The following is a 26,412-nucleotide window of genomic DNA, read 5'->3' on the forward strand; positions in this document are numbered from 1 at the left end:
ATATGACTTCTTAATTCGAAAGGCATCTGCTAATGGAAACACTGAGATCAGCAGAAAATAACATTAGCTAATAAGTTCTGGAAACATAAGGGTGGTATAAAGAACACAGTCATCAGAAAATTGTTTTCTACTACCAACCACATTATCTCTAACAAAAAAATATGTCTTTTTTCAACCAAAGTGTTTTTAATTAAAAAAATAATACAAAATGCTAGTAGAACCGTAAGAAACATTATTTCTCAGTTAAAGTAACTCATTGATTTAAAATATTTATAAGGATGTCAGTCTTAATTTGATATACATCTAAAATTGTAAAAGTCTACTTTTTTATATATATAATGAAAAACATGGTTTGCTTACAAATTCTGGGAATGTTTTATGTATATAAGTGTGTGTACATACTTTTTTAAAAGTTTCTTGTTCTTCAGTCCTTTCTCTTCATAGCATGGTTTTTTTGTTGGTTCCTTTCATTATGCATACATTCACAGATATTGTTTGCTACTTTCCTAATTTTAGTATTTTCAAGCAATTTTTTTCTGAAATGAATTTATGTGAGAAGCCACATTTTGTAATAGTACCTGAGTTTGAACTGTGGCTCTTCTGGCTGTGTTTCTCATCTTCTTTGAGGTCTTGTATAGACCTTTGTTAATAGGAAATGATGAGTTCAGTTGCTGAAATCTGCCTGACCCCAAACTCCAAGATAAGCAGGTGTTGTGTCAGTGTTGGTTCAATAATTTGTTAACGCTTTTTAAACTCAAAACCTCTTCTTCTCCGGACTTTCTTCAGACCTGATTTTAAGTTGTCATAAGCTTGCTAGATTCCTACCTTATGATTTGCAGTCTCATAAAAGAGAATTTGGAGACACAAGCAGTCTTTACTTGACAAGAGTTATCCATGTACTGTGATTGCATGAAAAAAGTGAAATATCTTACCCAATAAAGAGAAGCAGCTATTCCACATTTGCATCAGGAAAAGAACAGATACACAAAGAGTTAGTGTTAAAGAGCTGACATTTTGTAAATGCATTTTGTAGCTTACCTTGTAGTAATCTTTTTGCATTTCTATGCCTAGGTTTTTCATAGAGTCGTAGGTTGGAAGGGACATCAAGGACTATCTGGTCCAACATTTCTCTGCAAAAGCATGGTCTGGACAAGATGGTCCAGCACCCTGTCCAGCCAAATCTTAAAAGTATCTGCTGTTGGGAAATCACCACTGCTCTGAGGACAATATTCCAACGGCCATTTGTTCTCATCGAAAAAAGTTTTTCTTCTTTGTCCAATTGGATATCCCCAGGGATTACTTGCACACATTACATCTCCTCTATGTGACTCCTTGTAAAAGAGAGAATCTCCATCTTCTCTGCAGCCACCCTTTAACTAATGGAATAAGGTCTCCCCTAAACCTTCAAGGCCCTCAAGGCTGAACAAACCCCATTCCCTCAGCCATTCCTCACATGCCAGACTTCCCAGCCCTGTGATTTTCTTTGTGGCTCTTCTCTGGATCCTCTCCAGCCTGTCCACATCTGTTTTGTACACCAGGGGCCAAAATTGAACACAATATTCCAGGTGTGGCCTGACATGTGCTGTGTGGGGTGAGATAAGGAATTCATCTCTACTGGTGAAGCCCTTGTTGGAGCCACCAGGATCTTGCTCCCTTTCTGTGCTGCAGGAGCACACTGGTCCCTCAGATGGAGCTGAGTCCACCAGGTGCCCCAGACCCTTTCCAAAAGAGCTGCTCCCAACCTGGGTAGATCCCAGCCTGTGCTGTGCTGCTGGATCATGCTTTCCTGGGTGCAAAACCTTATTCTTTTCCTGCTGAACTTCACAATGTTCTCATTAGCCCACTAATCCAGCTTATCCAGGTCTTTCTGCAGGGTGGCTCTCCATTCCCAAGTATCCACTTCCTCAGACAGTTTATTATTACTGGAAAAATGCACCAGGATACACTTGATCCCATCTTCTAGATCACTTTGGAAAGTAAACAGTGGTGGGCCCAGTATCAATCCCTGGGGACCCCACTTGTGACAGGTTTGAAGAGGAGTGATTGACCACTCCCCTGGGTGCTGTGGGTCAGCCAGCTCCCCACCCACCATACGGACCCCTTGTCTAGGCCATAACACAGCAGCTTCTCCAGGAGGAGGTGTGGGAAGCAAGACTGAGAGCCTTGGAGAAATCCAGGCAAGCAACATCCACCACTCACCCAACATCAACTGTGTTATAGAGGGCAACCAGGTCTGTCAAGCATAGTTTCAAATGCATTTCTTGAGATCACAGCCTTTAGCTTTACCTCCTGTCACATATTGGTAAGATACTAAAAAAATCTTGATCCTTCTTTACTCATTTTTGTATTTTATTATTTTGTCCTAGTATAAATATTTAGATAAAGGGTTTAATTATGGAGGTGATTTATTTAACTGGTAAGGGGAATTCAGTGCAATTAAAATACCAGTTGTGTAGAGCTGAGCAGGTGGTACTGATGAAGTGTGTAGTGACCAGTACTGGAGAGATTCAGACCCTAGCTTTGAGGGGTGCCAAGACTGGGCCTTCTACTGCTTGGAGAATGTGATGCAGAGAGGCAAATTTAGTTTGGATTACTATTAAGAACATCCTAAAATTCAATTTTTTAAAAAATTGATGTGGTTAAAATTTGTGTAGTTATTTTGAATTCTTATTGTTATCATCTGAAGGATTATTGAATCAAAATAGTTGCACTCTCTGTTCTTACCAGTTAATGCATTGTATTTAAAAATGTATTTTTAATTCGAAGGAGGTAATAGAGTAATAGAGAAAATTTAAAATATAAATACTGTCTAATGTCCACTGTTATAATTCATATTGCTACAGCTTCAGAATCAGAGAAAAAAAATTAAAAGTTCCTGAATCATATGGCAGTGGGCTGGCTATCATGAGATCTTGATTAATATACAATGAGAATCGTAATTGTTATGTTTATAGTTGCATTGTGTAATACACTTTTAGAGTTTATAGAGTCCTTTTCAGTTGAATGCATTTCAGATTCCTGAGAAGTGCTAACTGGCTTAGGTACATAGGAAGACAAGTAAAATGTCATAAAATGGACTCTTCCCTTACACATAAAGTAGTAATATTTATTAGCACCTTTGATATCTGTCCAAAAAATCCTTTTGTCTTCCACTCTAAACAGGATTTTAATCTGCATTTTAAATACTTTCTGATGAAGCTTGCAATTTCAACAGGTACTTAAACATTGATAACAATGTTTAATATGCTGGGGGTCTATTCAAGAATACTTGGAATATGCTGATGAAAAATGTTATAAATAGCAAAGAATTCTGTTTCTCCTGTAATTCTTTCCAAGATTAATTTTACTTAAATCTACCCTCATTCCAAGTAAAAAAGATACTTCATGGTTTTGTAATTGTTAATGCAAAGCAATGAAAAAGTAAATGAAAGTTTTTATTTCTTGATGCACGGAGCCTGGTAATCAGAGCCAGATGTGCTATCTATTCTCATTCTCAGCCTTAAAACAATGCTTTTGTCAAGGCTACGTGTAAGCAGGAATGATATAGTTCTCTAGAAAATGTTTTATTTTTTTTCTTGATGTCTTAATAATGTGTCTCAGTATAACTGCCTAGTACAGTATAATTGAACCTACAGCTCCTACCAGATTTTTTTTCCAGCTGTTTTAAATGTGTTTATAAGAAGGTAGCTGATGGATTGATTATGACACATAGTTTGACAGGATTCTGGTTTTCCAGTTTTATGGAAACTGTTATGTAACACTTACTTTTCTTTAAATTACTTCAGCTATTTCATGCCAGCCTAAGATTGCAAATAGACACTTCAACTGTAAAGTAATAAAGCAAATTTCAGAATCAGAGCCACAAGACAAAACAGGAAACCACCTTCTAATCTCTTGCATGATTGCATTTGCAGTATAAGCATCTAAGCATTTCCTTTCATGTTTATATTGGGAATAAATTAACTATTTTGTCTCATTTTTTAGCTGTGTCCTTCAGGGGCCCGTGATTTTAGAGAGAAGCAATGTGCAGATTTTGACAATATGCCGTTCCGGGGAAAGTATTATAACTGGAAACCCTACACTGGAGGTAATGGTTAACATTGCAGAAGTATTATCGTATGTGAAGACTTCAAAATTATATAAATGTTGTACAGAGAGTAATGTTTGTAAATACAATGTTTTGATTAAAATAGCGTGAGCTAAGATTTTTAAGCTTGTACTTTTGTCAGTTGCTGAAAATGTTATGAAGAGCAACATTTCTTTATTCTAGTAGATTTTGTTTTGGTGTGAAGGGGAGTCAGCATCATTGTAGAGACTCCACTTTAAAAATATGGAGGCCTTCTCCACCTGCAGCTGTAATAGAATTAGAGACTCCATAGGTGATTATTACCGCAGACCTGGGCCCTAGGGTATATCACCGTGTCCCGCAGCCATAGGGAGGAGAAAGAGAGAAGATCCAGCAGGCAGGAATTGTGCAGCAAGATTGATTTATTTCATTATTTTACAAACCCTTTTATAGACTTTTTTCTTCGTCGTCTAATTGGACAAAGGATCAGCCACCCCTTGGGGGTGATTGGCTAAAATCCTAAAACATCCATTGTCAAAATATTTTTCTACTGTACCATAAACAAGACTTTTCAAGGTTGCAGGTGGCTTGGTTGTTTACAGTCTCTGCTACCTCTTCTGTGAGAGAGAAAAGTCTCTCACGGACTTAGAAAATAGCAAGAAAATCCTTGCTAGCAGCATTTTTGTATCTCCAGGTGATCTGCAAGTGCCTCTTATGCCACAGTGATGAGTTGAGTAATCTCGCAATAAGTTTGCCTTTCCTAAAGTCAGAATATTACAAAAAGGAGAAAGATGTAAAAGCATTTATAGGAGTCTCTAAAGACTACTTCAATAATTGCATTATTTATAAGAATATAGTTTAATGAATTATTTTCCAATTCTAAAGCTGGAGGGTATAACTTGTGTTTTTAATACATTATTGACCTGAATGATTTTACCAATGATTTTTAACTTAACAGCCTAAATGGTTTTACAAACAGTTTTTTAGATTAAGAGCCTAGGAAAGGTCATCACGATCACGTGATCTGAGTGTAATTCAACACGACTGAACTCTCAGTTCAGATATTCTGATCACAGTTTTGATATACTTCTAGCACTACATTCTCTTGCTATTCCTCCTTTTCAAATAGTGAAGTGGTATCCTTGTTGTTTTAAATTGTTCAATAATCATTAGGACTGTGCTGGCATAATGGCATCATTATGGAACCAGCCAGCCTTGACATATACTGCTATGTGAAATAATATTTTTTGCAAAAAAGAAGAGTCAAATAAATCAGTAAGCGGAAGTTAAATAAACAGTATACCTTATATTTGTCAGGTATGAGATTGTCTATTTCAGGTCTGTTTATGTATAATATTTTTAACTAAACCTTAACTTTTCAAGGTTTCTGTTAATTTTTTTCCCTTTCATTTGTTTTTGTTGTCCAGGTGGGGTTAAACCATGTGCATTAAACTGCTTGGCTGAAGGGTATAATTTTTACACTGAACGTGCTCCTGCAGTGATAGATGGGACTCAGTGCAATGCTGATTCACTGGATATCTGTATCAATGGAGAATGCAAGGTTACAAATGTTTTATAAAGTACTTATGGATTACTTTGTTGTGTCTGCTGTCAGCTATATTTAGTTATGGTACTTGTATATTACATAAAAGGAAGTGCTGACAGGTCAAATTGTTAATAGAAGTGTAAGATTGAGACAAAAAGTTAAGAAAGGTATTGCATAAAATAGACGAATAATTTGAATTTCAGTAACTTCTCAAAGGCATTAGAATCTGCCATTTTATCTGGCAGATAAAATACTTGCTTTATGGTTTCTGTTGAAGAGCTGATGGAAATGGCAACAGGAGATGAACAGGTTCCTTTCTCTCTTCCAAGGCCTGTTCCATGATTTCAGTTAGAACTTCACTCTGGTTGAAAAACACTAAATGTGAACATATTAATTTGTTTAACTAGCTCATCCTATTGCAAAAAATCATGCTGTTAATGTAGTTGGAACAGAAAGTCATCACTATTGCTCTGTGGTTCTAGGAAAAAATGTATTATGATGTAAGTATTTGCCATTTACTAAAAATCTGATTATCTTGTAAAATTCCTATAGAACTGCAGTACAAGAATTTCAATAGAATTGGGGTCCTATACCGTATTTTTTGGTTATTAACATTCCAATGCTTCCTCAGTTTAGCAAAGCATTTAATTATGTACTTAGTCTAGACATTTGAAAAGTACTAGTGACTCTAAAAATTATTTGATTTCAACAAAACCACTAACATAACTAAAGCTTAATGCTGAAGTTCTTTGCTAAATGGAGGGCTGAAGATGTATGTTTGTTGAATGACATAGTGAGATCAAAAGATTTTGCCATGTTTTAGTAAACTGATGGAAAAAATCTCAAGTTGAGAATGACCTGTGAAGAAAGTTGGGTGTCTGTCATCTTGGTGAATTAGTAGTTTGAAATGTAAATAGTTGAAATAATAATGTTTTGTCAGCTATTTAAAGTATTTTAACTTTTCTTATGAAGTGTGTATTAGCTGTTTACAAGGTGGTAAATAATAGTGCTAGACAGGAAACAAAGACAGCTAGACAGTTATGTACCTACCTTCTTCTTTGTATGACTCCTGGAAAAATACTGGCAAGCTGCAGCCTTTATTCTGTTTACAACCTACTTATTTCATCCTAATTTTTTTTCTTTTCCCCAATGGTTCTGTCTTTATTTTAATTTATTTTACTTAATTTTCATCTATTACAGCATGCTGTTCAGCCTTTCACTATGTTTCATTCAGCATTTATTATTACTGTGAAGTCATTTACACTTTATGTTCAGACTTATTAAAATTTCAAGTTTCCCGTGCAGCATTTGGAAATATGGTCTATGAAGCTGTAATGCCTTACGAATACTACTTATGCTGTCAGCAAATGTTTACCTTGAAGAAGCAATATAGAGGGCATGCAGCTGTTTTAATATCAAATAACTGCATCAGCAATCATTTATTGATAAGTATAATAATTATATTATTTGCAAAACATTGTGAAATCCCTTACTGGAAGTCACAGTAGAAATGCAAGGCTTTTATTAATCAAGATTTGGTAACAACCCAAAACATGAATTATTCTCCTTTTTTATCTTCTTTCATTGTCAAGTGAGAACCCACTTAAAGTCTTGGTTATCAAAAATAGAGTAGATAAAAAGAACTGAGTATCTCAAACTTGAAAGGAACACTTGAAAGAAACTTCAGAAATAGTGGTGCATGACCATCATGCTGTTAAAATATTTGTTTTTATCTGCTCTCAGCATGTAGGTTGTGATAATATTTTGGGGTCTGATGCTAAGGAAGATAGATGCCGTGTTTGTGGAGGAGATGGGAGTACATGTGAAGCCATTGAAGGTTTCTTCAATGATTCATTGCCCAGAGGAGGTATGTACATGTATGTCCATTCTGTTGCACAATGTGTGTAGATGACTCTTTAGCAAATATTAGTGCTGTCTTCAGCACTAACTTCCCAGCATGACATTGCTGTTGTACAGTTTCCGTCTCTGGAGTTTTTCATGACCCAGCAGGATAAAGCTCTGAGTAACTTGGTCTGATCTATTAGCTGCCCCTACTTGTAACAGGAAGTTGAGCTAAATGGCTGACTGAAATCCTCTACCACTTGAATTATCTATGATCCTAAGGCCCTTTTAAATGTTAATTCCTCAAAATACAGTGTTGAAAATATTTTATTAGCACTTAAAAAGGAATTCCTGAATACATAAGTTCTTGCCATCAGTTAAAAATTGTGTGAAGTTTAAAGAATTTTCCTTTGTATCACATGAAAGAAAATGTTCAAGTACATTTGAATCCCATATCTCATACTAATTTTATTCTAAAATTATTCTAATTTATTACTAAAATTAATTCATTAATGGTTATTTTCATTACTTAAAAATGATGAAAGAAAACAACAGCAAATAAAATGTATCTTTGTCTTACAGGGTATATGGAAGTGGTTCAAATTCCAAGAGGTTCTGTGCACATTGAAGTAAGAGAAGTGGCGATGTCAAAAAACTACATTGGTAAGGGGATTCTTTATATAGCAGATTGTTGTTAAGTCAGAGTGTATGTTGTGATTTGAAAGCACATTTCCTGGTTTGGCCAAACCTTATACACAATAGAAGCAGCAGAGGGAATAGTTAGCTGTTAATACAGCTAAATTGGGATAAGACAGTTAGTAGTGAGTTAGGGTGTATTCTCTTAAATGGAGCTATTGAAATACACCACGCGTTTCCTCCTTGTCCATTCAGTGCAAAATCATGCCAACTTGACTATAGCTAAAGTGTTAGACTTGAACTGAAGTGGATGAGGAAATAATTCTCAATATGAGGAAATAAAATACTTGGTAACAAGGAAATAAAATTCAAATAATCTCCTGTCCCACTGTGAAGTAGTGTCTTCCATCTGGAAAGTGTCTTGGGGGATTAAACTGTTTAAAAACACGATTTTATTTCGTCAGCAGCCTAAGTTACTTAAATGGTAACAATCCTGTCTCTTTACTTCAAGGGAATTTAATGTATCAATTACACAATGTTGCTGCATTGTAGGTTCTAGACACCATTCCTGGTTTCTGGGTAAGAAAATTAGGTGCAGGAAAATGTATGTGATTAATTGAAATCTTTCAGGAAGCCTACTGTAAAGCCTAGGATTAAATTCAGAGTCTCAGATTTTTACTCATTTCTCTGGAGGTAGTTAAATGTGCTTTCTGGTTTTTTTAATACTGATATTTACAGATCTGACTTAGTCAAACTCCAGAGAACATGCATTGCTGAAAGTTTATGTACCTTGGTTTGCATAGCAGTCAGTTGACAGTGGTTCAAGAACACCAGTTTTAGTCAGAAATGGATTAGAGAGCTAATTAGTTGTACAGCAATCTAAGAAATTAACACTAGCAAAAGTTATTACCTCTTTAAGCTGAAAAGCAACTGCTGAGGCTACTTCTTTCAGTCTTTAGTGCATGTAGGTGGTAAATAACACTAACATGTTGGAAAGAATTGTGATGTGTGTGAGTGTGAGTTAGAAAGGCAATTATCCTCATCGGAACATGAATTCCTAAGTAGATTATATTGACAATAATTGTTGCTGCCTGTTCTGAGCTTCCCTTCCCCCTCCCAAAGACACTTGCCTCTGCCATGTGCTCTGAGCTCCTTTGTTCTAAGCGTGGGCAAACCCAAATGTAACTCAGACTCTTTAGCAGTGTCTCACTGGCCGCTCACCCCGGGTCCGCCCCCAGTCCTCCCCTTTCCCCTTCTCCGGATACAAGAGACGATCGAGGGAGGCCCCGCCCTCTCCCGGCTCTGCTACCCTTTCTGCGAACATCTTGTCGTCTGTCTCATTTGAAAGCTTCTAACTGGAGGAAATTGAGCGAGCAGGGAGCTGTATTTCTCCCTCTTTGCTTCTGCTGATGGTATTTGCTCTGCAGCTGATTCAGGTACCGATTTTAGAGCTACTGAAGTGCTAGATCGCCCTTGCTACCTCTCAAGGCTGCTCGAGGCTTTCTAAGGCATTGAACTACAAGCGCTAGCCGGTAAAAAGCTGAAAAGATACCTCCTCAAATAATGGCACCTTTTACTGCTGAATGCCTACCTTTCTTTCTGCCTGCCCCCACCCTTCTGTAGTTCAGCAGACAGTCAATCTCCCTCCATTCTGCAGGATTAGTAACACTACCAGCAATTGAGTGCTTACTGTTCTTTCAGCATCATGCTCCCCAGGACCCCTCTCCCATGTCAAAATATACCACATTTAAGTTGCTTCTGTATCCTGCACTGACATTTCAAAGAGAGGTGGCAGGAGGGAGTCATGCTATGTATCTTGTCATGGTCATTATCTGCCAAGAACTCTTTAATGGACAGCTGAAAACCAGAACAAAGATGCTGCTGCAGTTGACTGTCATTCTTTTCTAAGAGTAGAGCAGAGGATGCTGGGAAAGCATTTTGATTGGCACCGTCTGAATAAAATAAATGAAAAATACAAGTTTTTTGGTTTAAATAAAAAATACATACAATGTCATTGGTATTTAATCTGGCCACAGATCTAAAAACGTAAAGTTGTACATAAACACTTTTTTTATGTGCTTGTCACAAATTCAAGGGATTCTTGGACTTTCAGGCTCTGCCCTCACTACCTTGTTTCATGCCACAGAGCCCTGACTACAAAATGGGGGCTTCCTCTCCTTTACTAGTTTTTTGTGTTTCCAGCTTTCAAAACTGCCATTATATCCTAGTGAAAGATAATCTTTTGAAGTTGCAGGGGCTATTTCATTTTATTATGGTGTATGTTGTTCACTGAGTGTGAACCAGATCTCTGTTTTAGGATAACCAGATTCTGGGGAAAGGAAGGCTTTGATTTGTCTGCTCCCTTAAAGGAACTAGACAAGCAAAATGAGTTTATTATGTTTAAGTACAAAACCCAAGGGTATTGTTTTATGAATATTTCTTCAGTGGCAGTGTCCACTTCACAGCTCCTTCTCTGTCTTTATGGAGTTCCTCTTGTTGTTCCAGGACAGCTCTTTGTGTGGCCACACCATGAATAAGATTATAGAACTGATTCTACTGAAAATAACCATTTACGCATATTACTATATGTTGTCTTATGTGCAGTACTGCCAAATACATTATTACAGTTTAAGAAATAAATTTCTCCGTTTGAAAGTATACTAAACCTTCTCAGTTTTGTAGTAGTCAGCCTGTTCTAGTTGGAGATGTCCCTGCTTATTGACTAGATGACCTTTAAAAGTCCTTTTCCATCCAAACTATTCTATAATTCTAAAATACAAAGAAATATTCTTCCTCTGTTGTTGTCACACTGGCTCCTTTATTCAAACTAAGGCTTTCAAACTAACTCACAGCAAACATCCGGTAGTTCCTTAAACTAGAATGCAGTTCTTTGAAAGCCATGACCTCAAATTTGGGGTGCAGTTAGATAATTCAGTTAGCTCTCTACGTGACAAAATAGGTGTAAAGCCCATTTCTGCAGCTGCACAAACAGTACAATATTTTAACTGATTTCTCCAACAGATAACCCAGCAGCAACAAAATTTTTTGTGTTCAGAGCTGCAGAAAAAACTGCATGTTTAGTGATGCTGTTATCTTCCCTTAAATGGCTTGATCCAAGGCGACACATGACTTTATATTCCTCTTATGCTAATTTTCTGTGGGCTTCCTGCATTTCAGGTTCTCATAAATGATTTGATTAGGAGCATGAACTTGTTCTTTCTGTCTCATAAGCTACTAGCATTATACCACTGCATAATTGTTATTATGTAATTATTGGACTACTGTTCACAACTGTGGCCTTCACCTGTGCATAACAACTCACATTAGGTAAATATATTTACAGAATGAAAATGCATTTTTCTTTGGCAGTCAAGTAAAAAATTACCTGCTTTGCTTTTGGATGTATATTAGTTTAAGCACATATAGCATAGGTATGTTAATTTTCAGACCTTATGGTGCTGATGGAAATGTTTACTAATTTCTGCTGAATATCATTGTCACCAGTAGAACAGTACCACCTCTCGCACTATCTCCCGCTCCCATTAATGCTCTCTGATCTGTTTTAGACAGTTTAAGCATCACCAAAGCATTTTCTCTGTTCAAGGTAAACTAACACACACATGTAGTTGAGAATAAAGTGTCAGATAACTGAAGCTGTCTTACTCCTTTACATTATGATGTGAAGTTTTTCCCTATCCAGTAAAGTCACTTATTTGTCTCAACCAAAAATGACATGTGCTTTCACTATGGGGTTCCAACCATAATGTTTCCTTTAAAAACATGTTTTATTTAAAATAAATAAATAAATAAATAAACTATGTAAAACTTGGTAATCTTCACCTTAAATCAAGAAGTCAATAGTTAATTAACTGAATATTCACCTTAAGATACAATGTCAGTTTCATATTTAGAAACTTAATGTTAATATTATTAATAAAATATCAAATACAAATCCCTGAATAGTATGTGCTTGCTAACCTAATGGTCAGTTAGCTATGAAATTTCTGTTTTATCTACAATGCTTTCATGGTTCAATGCTGTAAATTAAGAAGGATAAAATATCTTACCAGATTAAGTAGCTAATTTTTCAGTTGTAGTAGAAATATCTTGTATTTGTGCTTTAATGAGGAGAAAGAAAAAGTGGTAGACATATGCAATAAAACAACAGCCGACTGGTGCCATATGTCAGACTCAATGTTCCTTCTCTTTTTTTCCTCTGCACATTGTCTGTGATACTTATTCCATGCCCCCAGCTTCTTAATCTAAACATGAGGTTGATAACTGATTATACATTTCAGGCATGCATGTATCTCATGTAGTTCAGCATACATTGCACATGGAGTCAGTTTTAAAGATGAAGATATATTTCAAGTTACATGAGGCGTTCTGGTTCATTTCATACAGCATCTGCATGTTGAAACGTGCAAAATAATCTGCACATTGAAGATCATTGCAGAGGCAAAATTGTTGATTTACATGAAGGATATTTTGACCAGGTCTAAAGAAAAGGCTTTATATTGTTTGAAAAAACAGTGATATAGAGCTGAATCTCACATACTTCTAACAGATTAGTAGATTAATTTACAATGGCTTCTCCATTATAAATGCTGCTTCCAATTTTTAGGTGGCTTGTATTTTTTTTTAAGCTTTAAAATCTGAAGAGGATGACTACTATATTAATGGTGCCTGGACTATTGACTGGCCAAGAAAGTTTGATGTTGCTGGAACAGCTTTCCATTACAAGAGGCCAACAGATGAACCAGAGTCTCTGGAAGCACTAGGCCCTACTTCAGAAAACCTCATAGTCATGGTAAAGTTATAATAAATATATTTTTGAAAATCGAAATGTGTATTTGTGTTCTGAGAAAAGACAATGCCATTAATGAAATCAAAATAGGTTGAGTTTACAAACAGGATACAGCTTGCGTAGCTGGGACTTTGTGTGAGTGTTTTAACACAGATTTCCTACCTTTCAAAACTGACTGGCAAACATTGTCATGAAATAGGGATAAAGTCAGAAGAGCACCAGGAAATCTCACTGGAAATGAACCACATCTCTTTAAATGTGGTTCACAGTAGTGGTAGCCAAAATTGTAAATGGGCCATATATCGTATTTTTGCATACTGCCGACACTTGACAGTTCCCAACAGTTCTGCACGTGTCAGTAGCTTTAAGCCTGAGTGTGACCATATATACTCTTACCACAGAATGAGTATAATGGTATGACGCATGTTAAAGTATACTCCTGTGACATACATTGCTCTTAAAACATTTTATAAAGTATGAGAATGTAACAGAAGATATGATCCAGGATCCTAATATCATCTCTGACAACAGGCAATAGTGAGCCTGCTGTTTCACTACTGTGTTGAGGAGGAGTGTAAGAACAAGGTGATACTTTCCCAGTGTATTCTGTCAGCTGCCAGATTTGCAGTTCAGGGATTGCTTGAGCCAGATAGGATATTTTTTTGTATAGAATAATTGTTGCATGGATATCCACATTTTAGGCAGCATTTCCAAACACCTGAATAATCTTTTTTCCTTCTGTAGCTGTGCGTAAGCTAGACAGTCCACACAGAATGAGTTACACCATTATAGTGCCTTCTTTCATTCAATCTGTGTCACTGACTTCCTTTCTGAAAGTTCTCTGCTCTTTTTGCCCTGTGGAGGTCGGCAGACATGCTTCTGCAAAATGTAAGAGAAAGTAAAAATGGATGAAAAGTAGCTCCAAGGTGAGTCAGATTGCTGCATCTAACATGCATTAGCAATGAAAAAAGAAGTTTGATAGAGTCAAAGGCTAGTGTTGGACACATTATCTGTAGAAGTACAGTTCAACAGTGAGGATAGACAAAAACTCATGGTGATTATTGCACTTGTGTCTGTGTCACCTGCAGTGATGTGGCTGCAGCAAGAGTTTTGTTATTCCTTTAAAGGAATCACAGGTGTGATACCACCAAGCTTATGTTGTTGGCTATTGCATTAGGGGAAAACAATGGCCTCAGCAACAGTCTGTTAGTGTTACTATCATTACTGGAAGTAATGTAATGTACTGTAGTCACTAGAAGGGCTAACAAGGGAAGAGATAGGTTCAATTGTGGCTTGTACTCCTCACAAGATTTCAGTTAGAACTGCTGCATGTTTCTACAGTAATGTCTTTTTCCAGCTTTGTCCTCCCATAATTATTCAGGTCTCAAGTTAGTTTCCATGAAGATATTAATTTTGTGAAAACTAGCTTTTTCAAACAATTTGGTCAGGAGTAAGGAACTGACAGAAATAATAAAATTGTGTTAAGGGAGAAAAAAAAGGTAAAGCTCAGCTTAGATAAAAATATTTATCTTTTGTATATAATTTAAATGTTATTACAGATTCTTTTGGGGGATATCTAAATAGAATGACTGTGACTTCCTTTATTACTTTTTTCCCATTCAGCAGAACTCAGCACATGCCTAGAATAAATGTCACTGTGTTTGCCCTCTGCTTGCCTGTTTTAATGGTATAACCAGTTGTTTTCAACTACAGATTCTGCTGCAGGAACAGAATTTGGGGATAAAATATAAATTCAATGTTCCAATCTCTCGCACTGGCAGTGGAGACAATGAGGTTGGCTTTGCATGGAATCATCTGCCTTGGTCAGAATGTTCTGCCACTTGTGCAGGAGGTAAGACACCACCCAGTCAAGCTACAGGGTAAACTGAATTGCAAGATGCACTTCACTATGTAATTATCTAGGTGACTAATTGAAAACATTTCTTTCAGGTATGCCTCGAACCTTAACAAACATTTATTTTAATCACAGCGGATTTTGTTGGTTTTAAGTACCTTTAATATGTTCAGATCTTTTTGTTAATACAGTGTATCTTGGCACAGTGTCTCTCTCTGCTGATAATTCTGAGACTCCCTTGAAGCTGGTATGTTTGTTTTTCACAGGAGCTTTGCTGATAAAGGACATCAGAAGTTTTAAGTAAGGAGATTAAAAGTGAAAAGGCAAAATAGGCAGTAAATAAAGAGATGTGTCTCTGTGTCTTTGTAGGTGTGCTTCACACAATCCTAGTCAGCCCTCCTACCCTCCAGCCACCAAAGTTTAGGATGCATTTTGGCAGCTCCTCTGTAGAAGATGCTAACAATTGGATTTTACTTGCCAGCCCATAGCAATATCTGAGAATTGTTGCCCTCGGGCAGCAGTGGGGGATTTGTAGGTTGTCCCATGCGGTTCATCATGGGTGGCTTTTGCCCACAACTTACTGTATTCCTAATCCTCCCTCTAGTGGCCACCAATGCAATTCTTTACCTCTGGCTGGGAGAGCAGGACAGTTGGCTTCCTTCAAAGCCAACACCATTGCTGCTGCAAGGACTGGTGAGTAGAAGTGCTGTGTGAACAGTATCTTTCTTCTCTCTGGAGACTGAATGAATCATCTCCCCAACATACCTCTGTTCCAGAAGATATGGGAGAGTGCTTTAAATGCATCTCAGAATTTCAGTTTCTACGGCACTGTGGAAAGCACGTATCAAGAAGAAGACACCATATATTTTTAAAGGACCTTTGGACCAAATACTTGTCACTTTCTTGTTTTTTCTGTCTGTGGGAAGTATTCATGTTTAGAACCATCATGACTCACCTTTCTGCTGGAAGCTGCTGTGGCTGTTTCTAGTTGTCTGCAGTTTAAATACAGCCAACCCTGCATAATACACAAAGGACAACACTGATTCTTTTCTGTGCCACTAGAGAGAAAGTCTTGAAACAAAATAGAGGATGATGCCAACTTTTCCCAATATTTTTATGTTCATTTGTTGGATTCCTGGTTGACAGATTGTGTTTTTTAACTCCAGTTTTAGTAATGGTAAGTGTGGCAGGGAAAAAATATTTTAAAGGAGAAGTACGAAGAAGAAAAGTGCCTGGTTCCTAGAGAAAGAAAGTTCCAATGATCAGAACCTTAAAGGTATTGTCAATTCCTGGTTTTTGGGATGATAATGAGCTAATGATCTTTCGGAAGTCATGGGAAAGCTCCCATTGATTTAGGTAGAGACAAGATTTTAGCCATGGATCTTCTGCCATGAAGGTCATTGTCATTTCACACATTTGACAAAATACAGTGGAAAAAATAATTGGCTCTGAAGGAGTAAGTACTAGTCTAGATTAAAAAATTTGGATGTAATTGTTAGATTTCAAGGGAAGATTTGTGAATCCCTAAAAGCAGCTTGTATTTATTAATTTAAAATCAGAGGAGGTGGAGGAGAGATTTTCTTTGGTAGCTTATGGTGGCCAAATCAGGCACTTTTCTCTCCTCTCTTTCAGTTTAATTAAAGGATATACTGTGGTTGCTTATTTTCACTGAGCACCATACTCATAAATAAATATTTCATTGTAGCTGTAATTAATGTTAAAAAATAAATCTGGTTTCTCTGTGAGAGAACCTGCTATTCCCCTCAGTTTATGAAACACCTTTCTCCATATGCCAAAAGAAGACACAATTCTAAGGAGGAGCTGAGTCAGGAAAAGAGAAAAGGGAGACAAAGGTTGAAGAGACAGAAGCTTTAACTGGAAAATTTAGCTAATATAAATATGAAATATTGAGGAAGCTTAGAAATGAAACCACTGTATAGCTTTATTTATTTCTATAGTATTCATTATTAAGTCCATGCTTGAACTTGGTCTTTAAAAGAGACATTTTGATAGACCTCAAAATACAACACAATATTAAACAGCTAAAGAATTTCTCACTGAAGGTAAAAAAGGATAAGTATGTGTGAAGAATATTGGCATGGAATTTATTTTTTATTTATGAGATTATAAAAATATATTTTGTATTAGGAAAAGACTGTGAACAAATTAAAGGCACCAACATTTTCCAGCCTCTTACTGTAGCGCATGGGCTAATTAAGTTTGATCACGATTTGTCTTGATCCAGGAAAGCTCCGGATAACATAGAGCCAGATATACTTTTATAGCCAAGTGTAGGGTTTATATAAAAGCTGTAGGCAAATCTGTCCATCTCTGAACTTGTCTGTGTTTGAAGGTTATGTCTTTTTATCTAGGTGTATGTAAGACTTAAAAAGCTGTCTTAGAAGAACATCAGCTTTGCAAGTATTTAGAAGCCAGGACATGTCAGAAATAAGAATGATTATGAAATATTGTTTTCTGTAGTTACATGTGCTCTATTAAAGAGGGACCAATTAACCAGGGACTGTTTTCAGAGGCTGTTAACAGGCTACCTTATGTCCACTCAACCTTGCTTAAGTCTAGTCTAAATCAGGCTAACTGTATCTGCGTTGCTTATTTTGACCAGTCTGTGACTCTTAAAACATGGATATTACTTGATGTAGTAACCAAAGTGAACTTGAGCGTATGTGTTGAATGTCATGAAACAGAGCATAAAGACATTGTGGCAGTACAAAGTTTAAATAGTTTTGGAGTACTGTATATGGCAGAAGTGTCTGATTTTTTGTGCTGTTTCTTCTTCATAGTGTTTTGAGAGCAATCCACTGCATTCAGCTCTTCCTAGGGCTGTTAGTATGCCTTATCTTGGAGAAAGGTAACTAGAGCAGGCGGGAGTCAAGGAACAACCTAAGAGCAAGCTAGGAGGAACCTACAATCTCTGAATAGTAACATGCTGTCTTCTCTGAATAGTAACATGCTGTCTTTTCTGCTGGACTTCTATATTGCGTTCATCTCTGCTGTGCTGAGGAGTTACATCAGAACAATAAAAATGCATTAACTTTTCAAACAGAACCTCTGTTCTAGGATCTGTCTTGGCTTTAAAGAATAAGAAGACATAGTAAGTGGGATGGTAGGAAGGAGGAGAAAGGTTTCCTGTTTACTACAGCTCAATTCAAGAGCCAGAGGTCTGGATTCCATTCCTGCTTCCCCTGTGTGTTTCTTATGGTACTGAGCAACTCAAAGCATATAGTACACTCTTACTTGCTAATTATGAGTTCATGATTGTATACGTAGCTCTCTTTAATTTCTGGTTTCTGAAGCATTCAAGGAATTTAATTGTCTCATGTGAAAACTCTTCCAGGCACCTGAAGTCAATGGGCTCTTCACAGTAGACATTATGCCTCCTGATCCCCTGTATTCTCAATAGAATGATCTAGGAGATAAGTTAGAGTTTTTCATGAAAGAAACAGTTACATGATTAGATTGCCTCTAAAAGGCAGAAGTCTTATATGGGAGGTAACCTTGGCTGTAGTGACCATGAAATTGTTGAGTTCAGTATTATATTAAGAGGTAGCAGGACAGCAAGAAACATTACAACCATGAACTTGAGGAGTGCTAACTTTAACCTCATCTTTTTGGATCTTTTTGGAAGAATCCCATGGGAACAGGCCCTTCAGGGAAGAGGGGTCCAAAAGAGTGGATTGATGCTCAAGGATCACTCCAGGCTCAGGAATGCTGCATCACAGTGAGAAAGAAATTGGCCAAGGGGGCAAGAGACCTCTGGATGAATGAAGAACTACTGTCATTACTCAAGTATAAGCAGAAAATATACAGGAGATGGAAGCAGGGTCAGGCCACCTGGACTGAATATAGAGAGGTGGTCAGGGTAAACGGAAATGAGACTAGAAAGCCAATGCCCAGCTAGACTTAAATTTGGCTAAGCATAATAAAAAAGGGTCTTTTCAAATACATCAATAATGAAAGGGAAAAAAATGATAATGTGGACTCAATATTAGATGGAGACAGGACCCTGGTAAGAGAGGAAGAGGAGAGGGCGGAGTTACTGAATGCCTTGGCATCAATCTTCACTGACAAGACCAGGCCTCAGGGATTCCTGGCTCAGGAGACCAGGGTGAAGAGATGTTGAAAGGAAGACATTCCCTTTAGTGAAGGAGGATTTGGTCTGAAACAACTAGACAGACCTACTCAAGTCCATGGGCCTTGTTGGGATGGATCCATGAGTGCTGAGAGAACTGGTGCACATCGTAATGAAGCTGCTCATGATCACCTCTGAAAAGTAATGACAATCGAGAGACGTGCTGAGAACTGGAAGAAAGCAAATGTATCTGTGGGCCAGTCAGCCTCGTCTTGATCCCTGGGAAGGTGATGCAGCACCTCATTCTAGAGGCCATCTCTATCCATGTGGAAGACAAGAAGGTGATCAGGAGTAGTCAGCATGGGTTCACTGAAGGTAATAGGTGTTTGGCCAAACTGATTGCCTTCTACAATGAAACAGCTGTCTGGATGGATGGATGAGAGGACAGCAGTGGATATTGTCTACCTCAACTTCAGCAAGGCTTTCAATACTCTTTCCCAGCATCCTCATAGGCAAACTCAGGAGCTATGGACTAGATGAGTGATCAGTGAGGTGGATTGAGAACTGGCAGATTCCAGAGGTTTGTAATCAGTGGCACTGGGTCTGGCTGGAGGCCTGTCACTGGTGGTGTTACCCAAGGTTCGATATTGGGCCCAGTTTTGTTTAACTTATTCATCAATTCATCAATGAAGGACAGATGCCTCCTTGGCAAGTTCATTGAGGATACAAACCTGGGAGGAGTGGCTGATACCCCAGAGTGCTGTGCAGCCTTTCAGAGGGACCTTGACAGGTTGGAGAGATGGACAGAGAGGAGCCATCTGAAATTCAGCAAAGGCTGGGGCTGACCTCCTTGGGGGGCAGCTCTGCAGACCTGGGGATCCTGGTGGACAACAAGCTGTCCATGAGCCAGCGGACTGTCCTGGTGGCTAAGAAGGCCAGTGGTATCCTGGGGGGCATTAGGAAGAGCATTGCCAGCAGGTGGAGGAAGGTGATTCTGCCCCCGTACTCAGCCCTGGTGAGGCCTCACCTGGAGAGCTGTGTCCAGTTCTGGGCTCCTCAGGACAAGAGAGACATGGAGCTCCTGCAAGATGGTGCCAAGAGGCTCTTCTCAGTGGTGCTAGTCAGTGGAACAAGAGGTAATGGGCAGAAGCTGATGCACAGGAAGTTCCACCTGAACATGAGGAAGAAGTTTACGGTGCAGGTGACTGTGCACAGGAACAGATTTCCCAGAGAGGCTGTGGAGCCTCCCTCAGTGGAAAGAACTGCCTAGGCACAATCCTGTGCCATGTGCTCCAGGATGACTCTGCGTGAACAGGGAAGTTGGACCAGATGACCCACTGTGGTTCCTTCCAACCTGAGCCATTCTGTGGGAGATTTTAAACTGTGTTTTTTGTAGTGTCACTTATGTTAAAGGAAAGAAGTACACATAGTTTTTCTGCCAGTGGCCTTGATGCTCACTGTAGTGAACCAAGCAGAAACTAAATCTCCAAAGTCTGAGATCTATTTTAGTATTTTCAATTTTTTTCCTAAAAAGAGGTTCTTCAGATTTACAATATAGTTAAAAAGGCTTGTCTGATGACAGACAGCTCTTATTTATCTAGGATTTCTATGCTCATATGTAGGACAAGAATATAATTTCATTGATGTTTAATATCAGTAGTGTTCTTAGGCTTGGGAATCCAGAATTGCAGCTCTTCTTTTTGTACACTAGAACCCATATTTTCTGTATTGAAAAATTTTCCTCTAATTTTCCTCAAATTTATAGTATCTGAGCGAGTTCTTTCTTTCTGGAAATATTATTTGAGCTGTTCTACAGGTATTCTTCATATTACTTCCCCTTTTTCCTGAAAGTACACTAATAACTCTTCTATTCTGAGGCAAGGGTTTTCAGAAGAAAAGTTTATTATTATCTCATTTAGGTCTTTATACCTGGTGGCAAACTTGGACAAGACTAAATGAAAGCAATGCCAGAGAATACCAGCATGTACAGTGCAAATTTGTCTATAGAGAGAGGAGTGGGAAAGGAGAGAACACAGGGAAATCAGAAAAAATTGATGGCAACAATAGAAGATTTTGTTTAAGAGCCTGATTATTATTTAATGAGAAACACTGAGAAAATGAAATATAAAATATGTAGAAATAGGAACTGAAACAATACAATGAGTTCTGGAATTCTGTGAACTTGTAGATCACAGAATCATAGTTTATTAACTGTCATGCATGTCTTTCCTTGTATCTTGTAATTTTCCAAGGGCAAGTGTATTACTCTGTCCAGATCCACAAGTATTCTTAGTAAGGCAGTGAGCTTCTGGTGGTAAAAAGCCTAGAAAAGGAAAAATATTCCTTCTTTATGTTTTTTTATTTTTATGCATTTAAAAATAACTCAAATAAGTGCCTACTCCCTTTTTAACTTCTTTCATGCTTAATTAATTCTAATGGCAACAAATAACAGCATATATTATCTGGAATTTTCCAGTACTCCTAAGCATTGGTTAGGATTTCATTCATTCTATTAGAGTTCATCCAGATGAATTAAATGTTTAGATAATCATGGGTTTTTTTATAAAATAGTCAGTGTACTATTACTATTATAAGTAAACTGATTTCTGTTCAGTTTTCTTTGCTGCTCATGACCCATGTAGAGTGGTGCCTACTGTGTTTTTCTTTCATGCCCTCAAATGAGTTATGAAACTATCTTTAGGCATATAAAACATACTTTTCCTCATCAAAGAAAATATAAGTTTGGCTCTGCGATGAACATCTTGTGATCTGATGAGTGAGCTCAGAAAATATGTCTGGGTTAACCAGCATGCAGTAGTTTTAGTGATGCAAGAGTCACTATATATTGGTACTGGCATCTTTATAATTAACTGTTGCAATCACAAGCCACAATTTTTGGGATTGGTTTTAAAAATAGGTACAGCATTTACATGCCTGCAATTTTAATTCAAGAATAAAATGTGCTCTGTGTAATTTAAAATTTGACTGATGAAAGTCATACAGACTATTTGTGAATTGAAATCTGCAAAACAGGTCAGTTCTCTGGAGATTATGGTCACTAAGCCACTGGAGTTTTGTTTTCTGTTAGGATTGCCTTGACCAGTCATGAGGACATTTTATGTCTTTTATTATAAACTAAAAATCTGTAGATTTGAAAGCAAAGTGTTTCTGTCTAACTGCTTGTAATTATTTTCCCCAGAGTATAAATGAACTAGTTTATCCGTGCTTTTTAGATTACTTATAAGAGAGACCATATACTCAGGAAAGTGTTGATAATTTAAAGATAATTTTTCAGTACATGGCATAACCAAGCTGTAGCTGTTGTCTGGAAAAAATAGCACTTCTAGCTTTTTCCATATATTTTTCTTGTTTTAAAAGTTACTATCTGATCTTTTCTCTGAGATTTTTTATTAAATAACATTGTAGTTAGACAGGAATTATGTAAGGTTTATATACTGTGTGACAAGATGCTGCAGAACCTTTTAAAAATGGATTAATGTATCTCCTGGCATCAATTAAAGATTCTTCACTGTAAGTGAATGGGGTCAATACTGTCTTACTGGTGATATGCTACCTGAACAACACTTAGTAAATAATACACCTGAAATTTTTTTTTAAGCTGACCACAGTGATACTTAACAATCATAGAACTTTAGAATATTTTCTTATTCCAAAATTCCTCAAAAATGAATTTGTTAAGGCTGCCAATTTTTAGCCAAATTCTAGAAGGAAATGTGTCTGATGCCAGTAGGAAATTCAGTAAAAATATAACATTAATATCAATGCTATATGATAAGTACTTTTGTGAGAATGGTATGCATCATTAAAATGCATAATTCTAAAGTGTGTATAAATTATTTTTAAGCAAATATATTTGAGGAAAATATCATTATGAAGGCCACATTCAGCCTATTCAACCAAGAAAATTAAAGCAGTTTGTGATAGAAAGGATAAATGATTAGTCAGAACTGAACATGTATTGCATATCAGCTAGCAGTGCCATGTTACTAGCATTGCTATAGCTGTTAGATACTATTTCTTATTGTGGTAAAACATGAGCAGAAAATTGCTAGAAATACTCCTGCTTAGGTTGTGTGATCTAATTCAAATTATTGTCATCTGTTAGCAGTTTTTGCACTGATTGTAGAATTCAAAGTGAATCTTGTCACAGCTTCTCAAATAGTTAGATCTTTCACTTATTTTTCAAGAGCCAAATGAAGATATTATTTCCTCCTATGAAGAAAGGCTGAGAGAATTGGGTTTGTTCAGCCTGAAAAAGAGATGGCTTAGGGGTGACCTAGTTGCAAGCATGCAGTATCCAAAGGGAGCCTACAGAACAGATGGAGACGGACTTTTTTTTAAGAGGATGTGACAGGACAAGTGGGAATGGCTTCAAATGGAAAGAAAGCATGTTTAGATTAGATATTAGGAAAAAATTCTTTACTGTGAGGTTGGTGAGATACTGGAACAGGTTGCCCAGAGAAGTTGTGCATGCCTCAGTCCTAAAAGTGTTCAAGGCCAGGTTGGATGGGGCTTTGAGTAACCTGGTCTAGTGGACCAGGCATGGGGGTTTGGAGCTCTATGATCCTTAAGTTCCCTTCCAACCCAAATCATTCTGTGATTCTATGCATACCTTAAAGTGGAGAGATGGCTGTAAGGTAAAGTTGGCAGATATTTAAAGCCAGGAGGTTTTAATCCCCTTTTAATTGTATGCATTTCACATTTTGGAATAAGTTAAATATTTAAGAATATGAAGAAAGGTACAGCTTTTTGCAGCTTTTATAATACAAATAATCCTGTTCTTTATGTTTTATAACTATGCATGTTCAATAAAAACTGCATGTGAATTGCAAATCCACAGGTTTTTTATGCTAATGAACATCATATAGTATGTTTTTAAGAGAGGAGGAAGGCAGTGTGTATTACTCTTTACAACATTACACTGTCATCATATCAGTGGTCCTTTACTGCTTTAAAAAAAAAAAGGCAAAATCTGCTTAATATACTACCTTATAATGTTGCCTTGGCAGTGATATATCATGTTTTGGGAATAATGATCAATTCTAAATTGCCCTGTTGATGGTTAACAATGAAAGAGGAGCTGGAAGTGCCAGGCAAAATGAGTATTCACAGAGACAAACTGCATCTTTCAGAATGAATTATAGTTCTGTTATTTCAATGAAGAAAATTTGTAGGATAATGTATAAAAATGCAACACTGTTTCCCAGTATTGCTGGTTTGTTTTAAACCAGAGCACATAAACAATAATTCTGCATCGAAGTGTGACCACATTCTATTTGGTGATGTTTTCTTTGGAAATTTAAGTGTCTTTGGTAGGAGAGGATGGCAGACAGAGAATGGACTTCATGCAATATATAAATAAAAACAATCTGCTAGTAAATCTATAAATATATTCCCTTTGTTTTAGAAAACAACAGAATTTTAAATTCCTTGCTCAGTGGGGTAGCCTAAAATTGAAGGAAAATAAAAAAATAATTGCAGCTAGGGGTCATTCAGTTAATTTAAATTCTCACTGCTGCAGCCTTCAGCCAAATAAAGTGGGATGGTAGAATTAATAATCAATAGGTGAAATACGATTATACTCAAAACCTAGAAGAACAGAATGATTAATTAATGGTCTTTCATTTCATCCCAAGGTGTCCAGAAACAAGAGGTGGTGTGTAAAAGGCTGGATGACAGCTCCATTGTACAAAACAATTACTGTGACCCTGACAGTAAGCCACCAGAAAACCAAAGAGCCTGCAACACTGAGCCTTGCCCACCTGAGTAAGTTATTAATCACTTAATATGGACATCTGTTTTGCATAGAGAGAAAAGTCTTCATAATCTATAACAAATCCTGTTAACCAAATGTATATAAAATTCTCATCAAGTATTCATGTCCTATCTTGTCAGAAAGGCTATTTGGGTTTGCTTTGGTTTCTTGTTGTGCTAAAATCAGCTGTGAAAAATGCATTGAGGATTGAGTTTCATTGATTTGACTGAGGAACAATAATGATGTTTGGACTGCACCAAACAGTGCAAGTGAAAAATACTAGCAAAACAGTTTCTTAGGATCTGAGTGTCGTATGCAGTGAGTAGTGCACAGAGTAGAACTAGGGACCATTCTTATGGCAATAATGATAAAAAGAGTGTTGAGGTGAGACTTAACTTTATCCTAGTTATTAATATTGCATCTGAAATGTTTGCCATATTTTAAAGTATGTTGTATTAACACTTGGGTTGAAGGGTTCACACGAGAAGTGGCAGATACAGAAACTGCTAAGCAGACCAAACAATTTCCTGACAATAGTTTTGTCAAACTTTTTCTCCAGCATATTCAGTGTTGTACAGTAATGCTGAGTGCCTTTAGGATTAGGTGCTTAGATTCTATTTAGATTTATTTTTAAAGATAGCTGTATGCTATATATAGATAATTAAAAACTCAGCAGCTCGTTTGATCAAAAATGAAGTTTGGCAAGGACTTCTAGCATAGCTTTATCTTACTACAAAACCTGTTTAGAAACAGTTGTGGTATTTTGTGCTGGAAAATAATATCAGCATGTGAACAACAGCTTCTCTTATGTTTTGAGATAAATAAAACTTGTGGAGAAGGTGGAACAGATACAACAGTTTCTTGATTCCCGAGCTCAGGTTAGTTTGACTTTGGTGGTAGTCCTTAGCTGTGTTCCAACTGGGCATGAAAATCATGAATGCTGATTAAATGGAAATACTGCACAATATGGTGGTCACCTGTAAAAGTCTCTCAGAAACTGCTGAATTGTAGCATGAAGGACGCTAGGAGGAATGAGACAAGATTATTGTGCATTAAAATCCCAACAGGTCTTCATGAAGTCAGTCTCTTCCTGGAGTTTTAGCTGCTTCCCTAGTGTGGTGCCTGGTTGCACGATGGCAGAGCAGTGTCTCTTACACTTCCTGCTGTGTCATGTAACACATTCATTTGACATAAAGCCAAGTGAAGCCATTGCACTGCTCTTACCTTTGAATGCGAACAAGCTGTGTCACAGACAGGTCAAAATTAGGTCAAAATCATTGTCCCCACAGTCTATGTGTAAATATGTGTTTATCCTGGAAGGATATGCATTTATTCCCTGTTTGGATAACCTGTTTAGCATGGCTCTAAATGCACCAACCAGATCTGAGTGCAGGACTTGAAAAGCGGTCGTGTTTGATCAGTTCCTTTTTACCAAAGCAGTCATGTTCAATCAGTTCCTCTTCACCAAACACATTCCAGTTCCTTCCTTTCTATGGCTTACCTATTAGCAAATTAACATTTTAAAAAGTAGTGGTAATAAAGTTTTTCAAAACTAGGTAAATTTTGGGTGTCTTTTTGTTGTTTTGTTTTCTTTGGTTTTTTGTTTTGGTTTTTTTTTTCCCTGCCACTACTTAAAAAACCCCCACAAACCAACAAAACCCAGCCCAGAAAGTGGGAAGCTTTTGGATTCCCCATCCAGTATACAGGGACATTGATGATCATTGTGAAAGTCAAGACATCAGTATTCAGAAAATGGGTAGAGTGTATTAATTAGCATCTACTTCAACATGTCAG

The 26,412-nt window shown here is 37.2% G+C and overlaps 1 protein-coding gene across 1 annotated transcript in view; it reads left to right on the forward strand.

Annotated features, from left to right (window-relative positions):
* ADAMTS6 (ADAM metallopeptidase with thrombospondin type 1 motif 6) overlaps window positions 1-26,412 on the forward strand; it is a gene marked incomplete at both ends in the record, with an annotated part of 140,337 nt that overhangs the window by 101,496 nt on the left and 12,429 nt on the right. Inside the window, 7 exons of the mRNA XM_082302160.1 lie at window positions 3,985-4,087; window positions 5,494-5,627; window positions 7,356-7,479; window positions 8,037-8,117; window positions 12,737-12,900; window positions 14,611-14,749; window positions 24,500-24,629. Of these exons, the coding sequence (XP_082158286.1) occupies window positions 3,985-4,087; window positions 5,494-5,627; window positions 7,356-7,479; window positions 8,037-8,117; window positions 12,737-12,900; window positions 14,611-14,749; window positions 24,500-24,629 (875 nt within the window). The remainder of the gene's footprint in view (window positions 1-3,984; window positions 4,088-5,493; window positions 5,628-7,355; window positions 7,480-8,036; window positions 8,118-12,736; window positions 12,901-14,610; window positions 14,750-24,499; window positions 24,630-26,412) is intronic.

Source organism: Coloeus monedula (assembly GCF_965178545.1).
Source record: "Coloeus monedula genome assembly, chromosome: Z".
Taxonomy (NCBI): domain Eukaryota; kingdom Metazoa; phylum Chordata; class Aves; order Passeriformes; family Corvidae; genus Coloeus; species Coloeus monedula.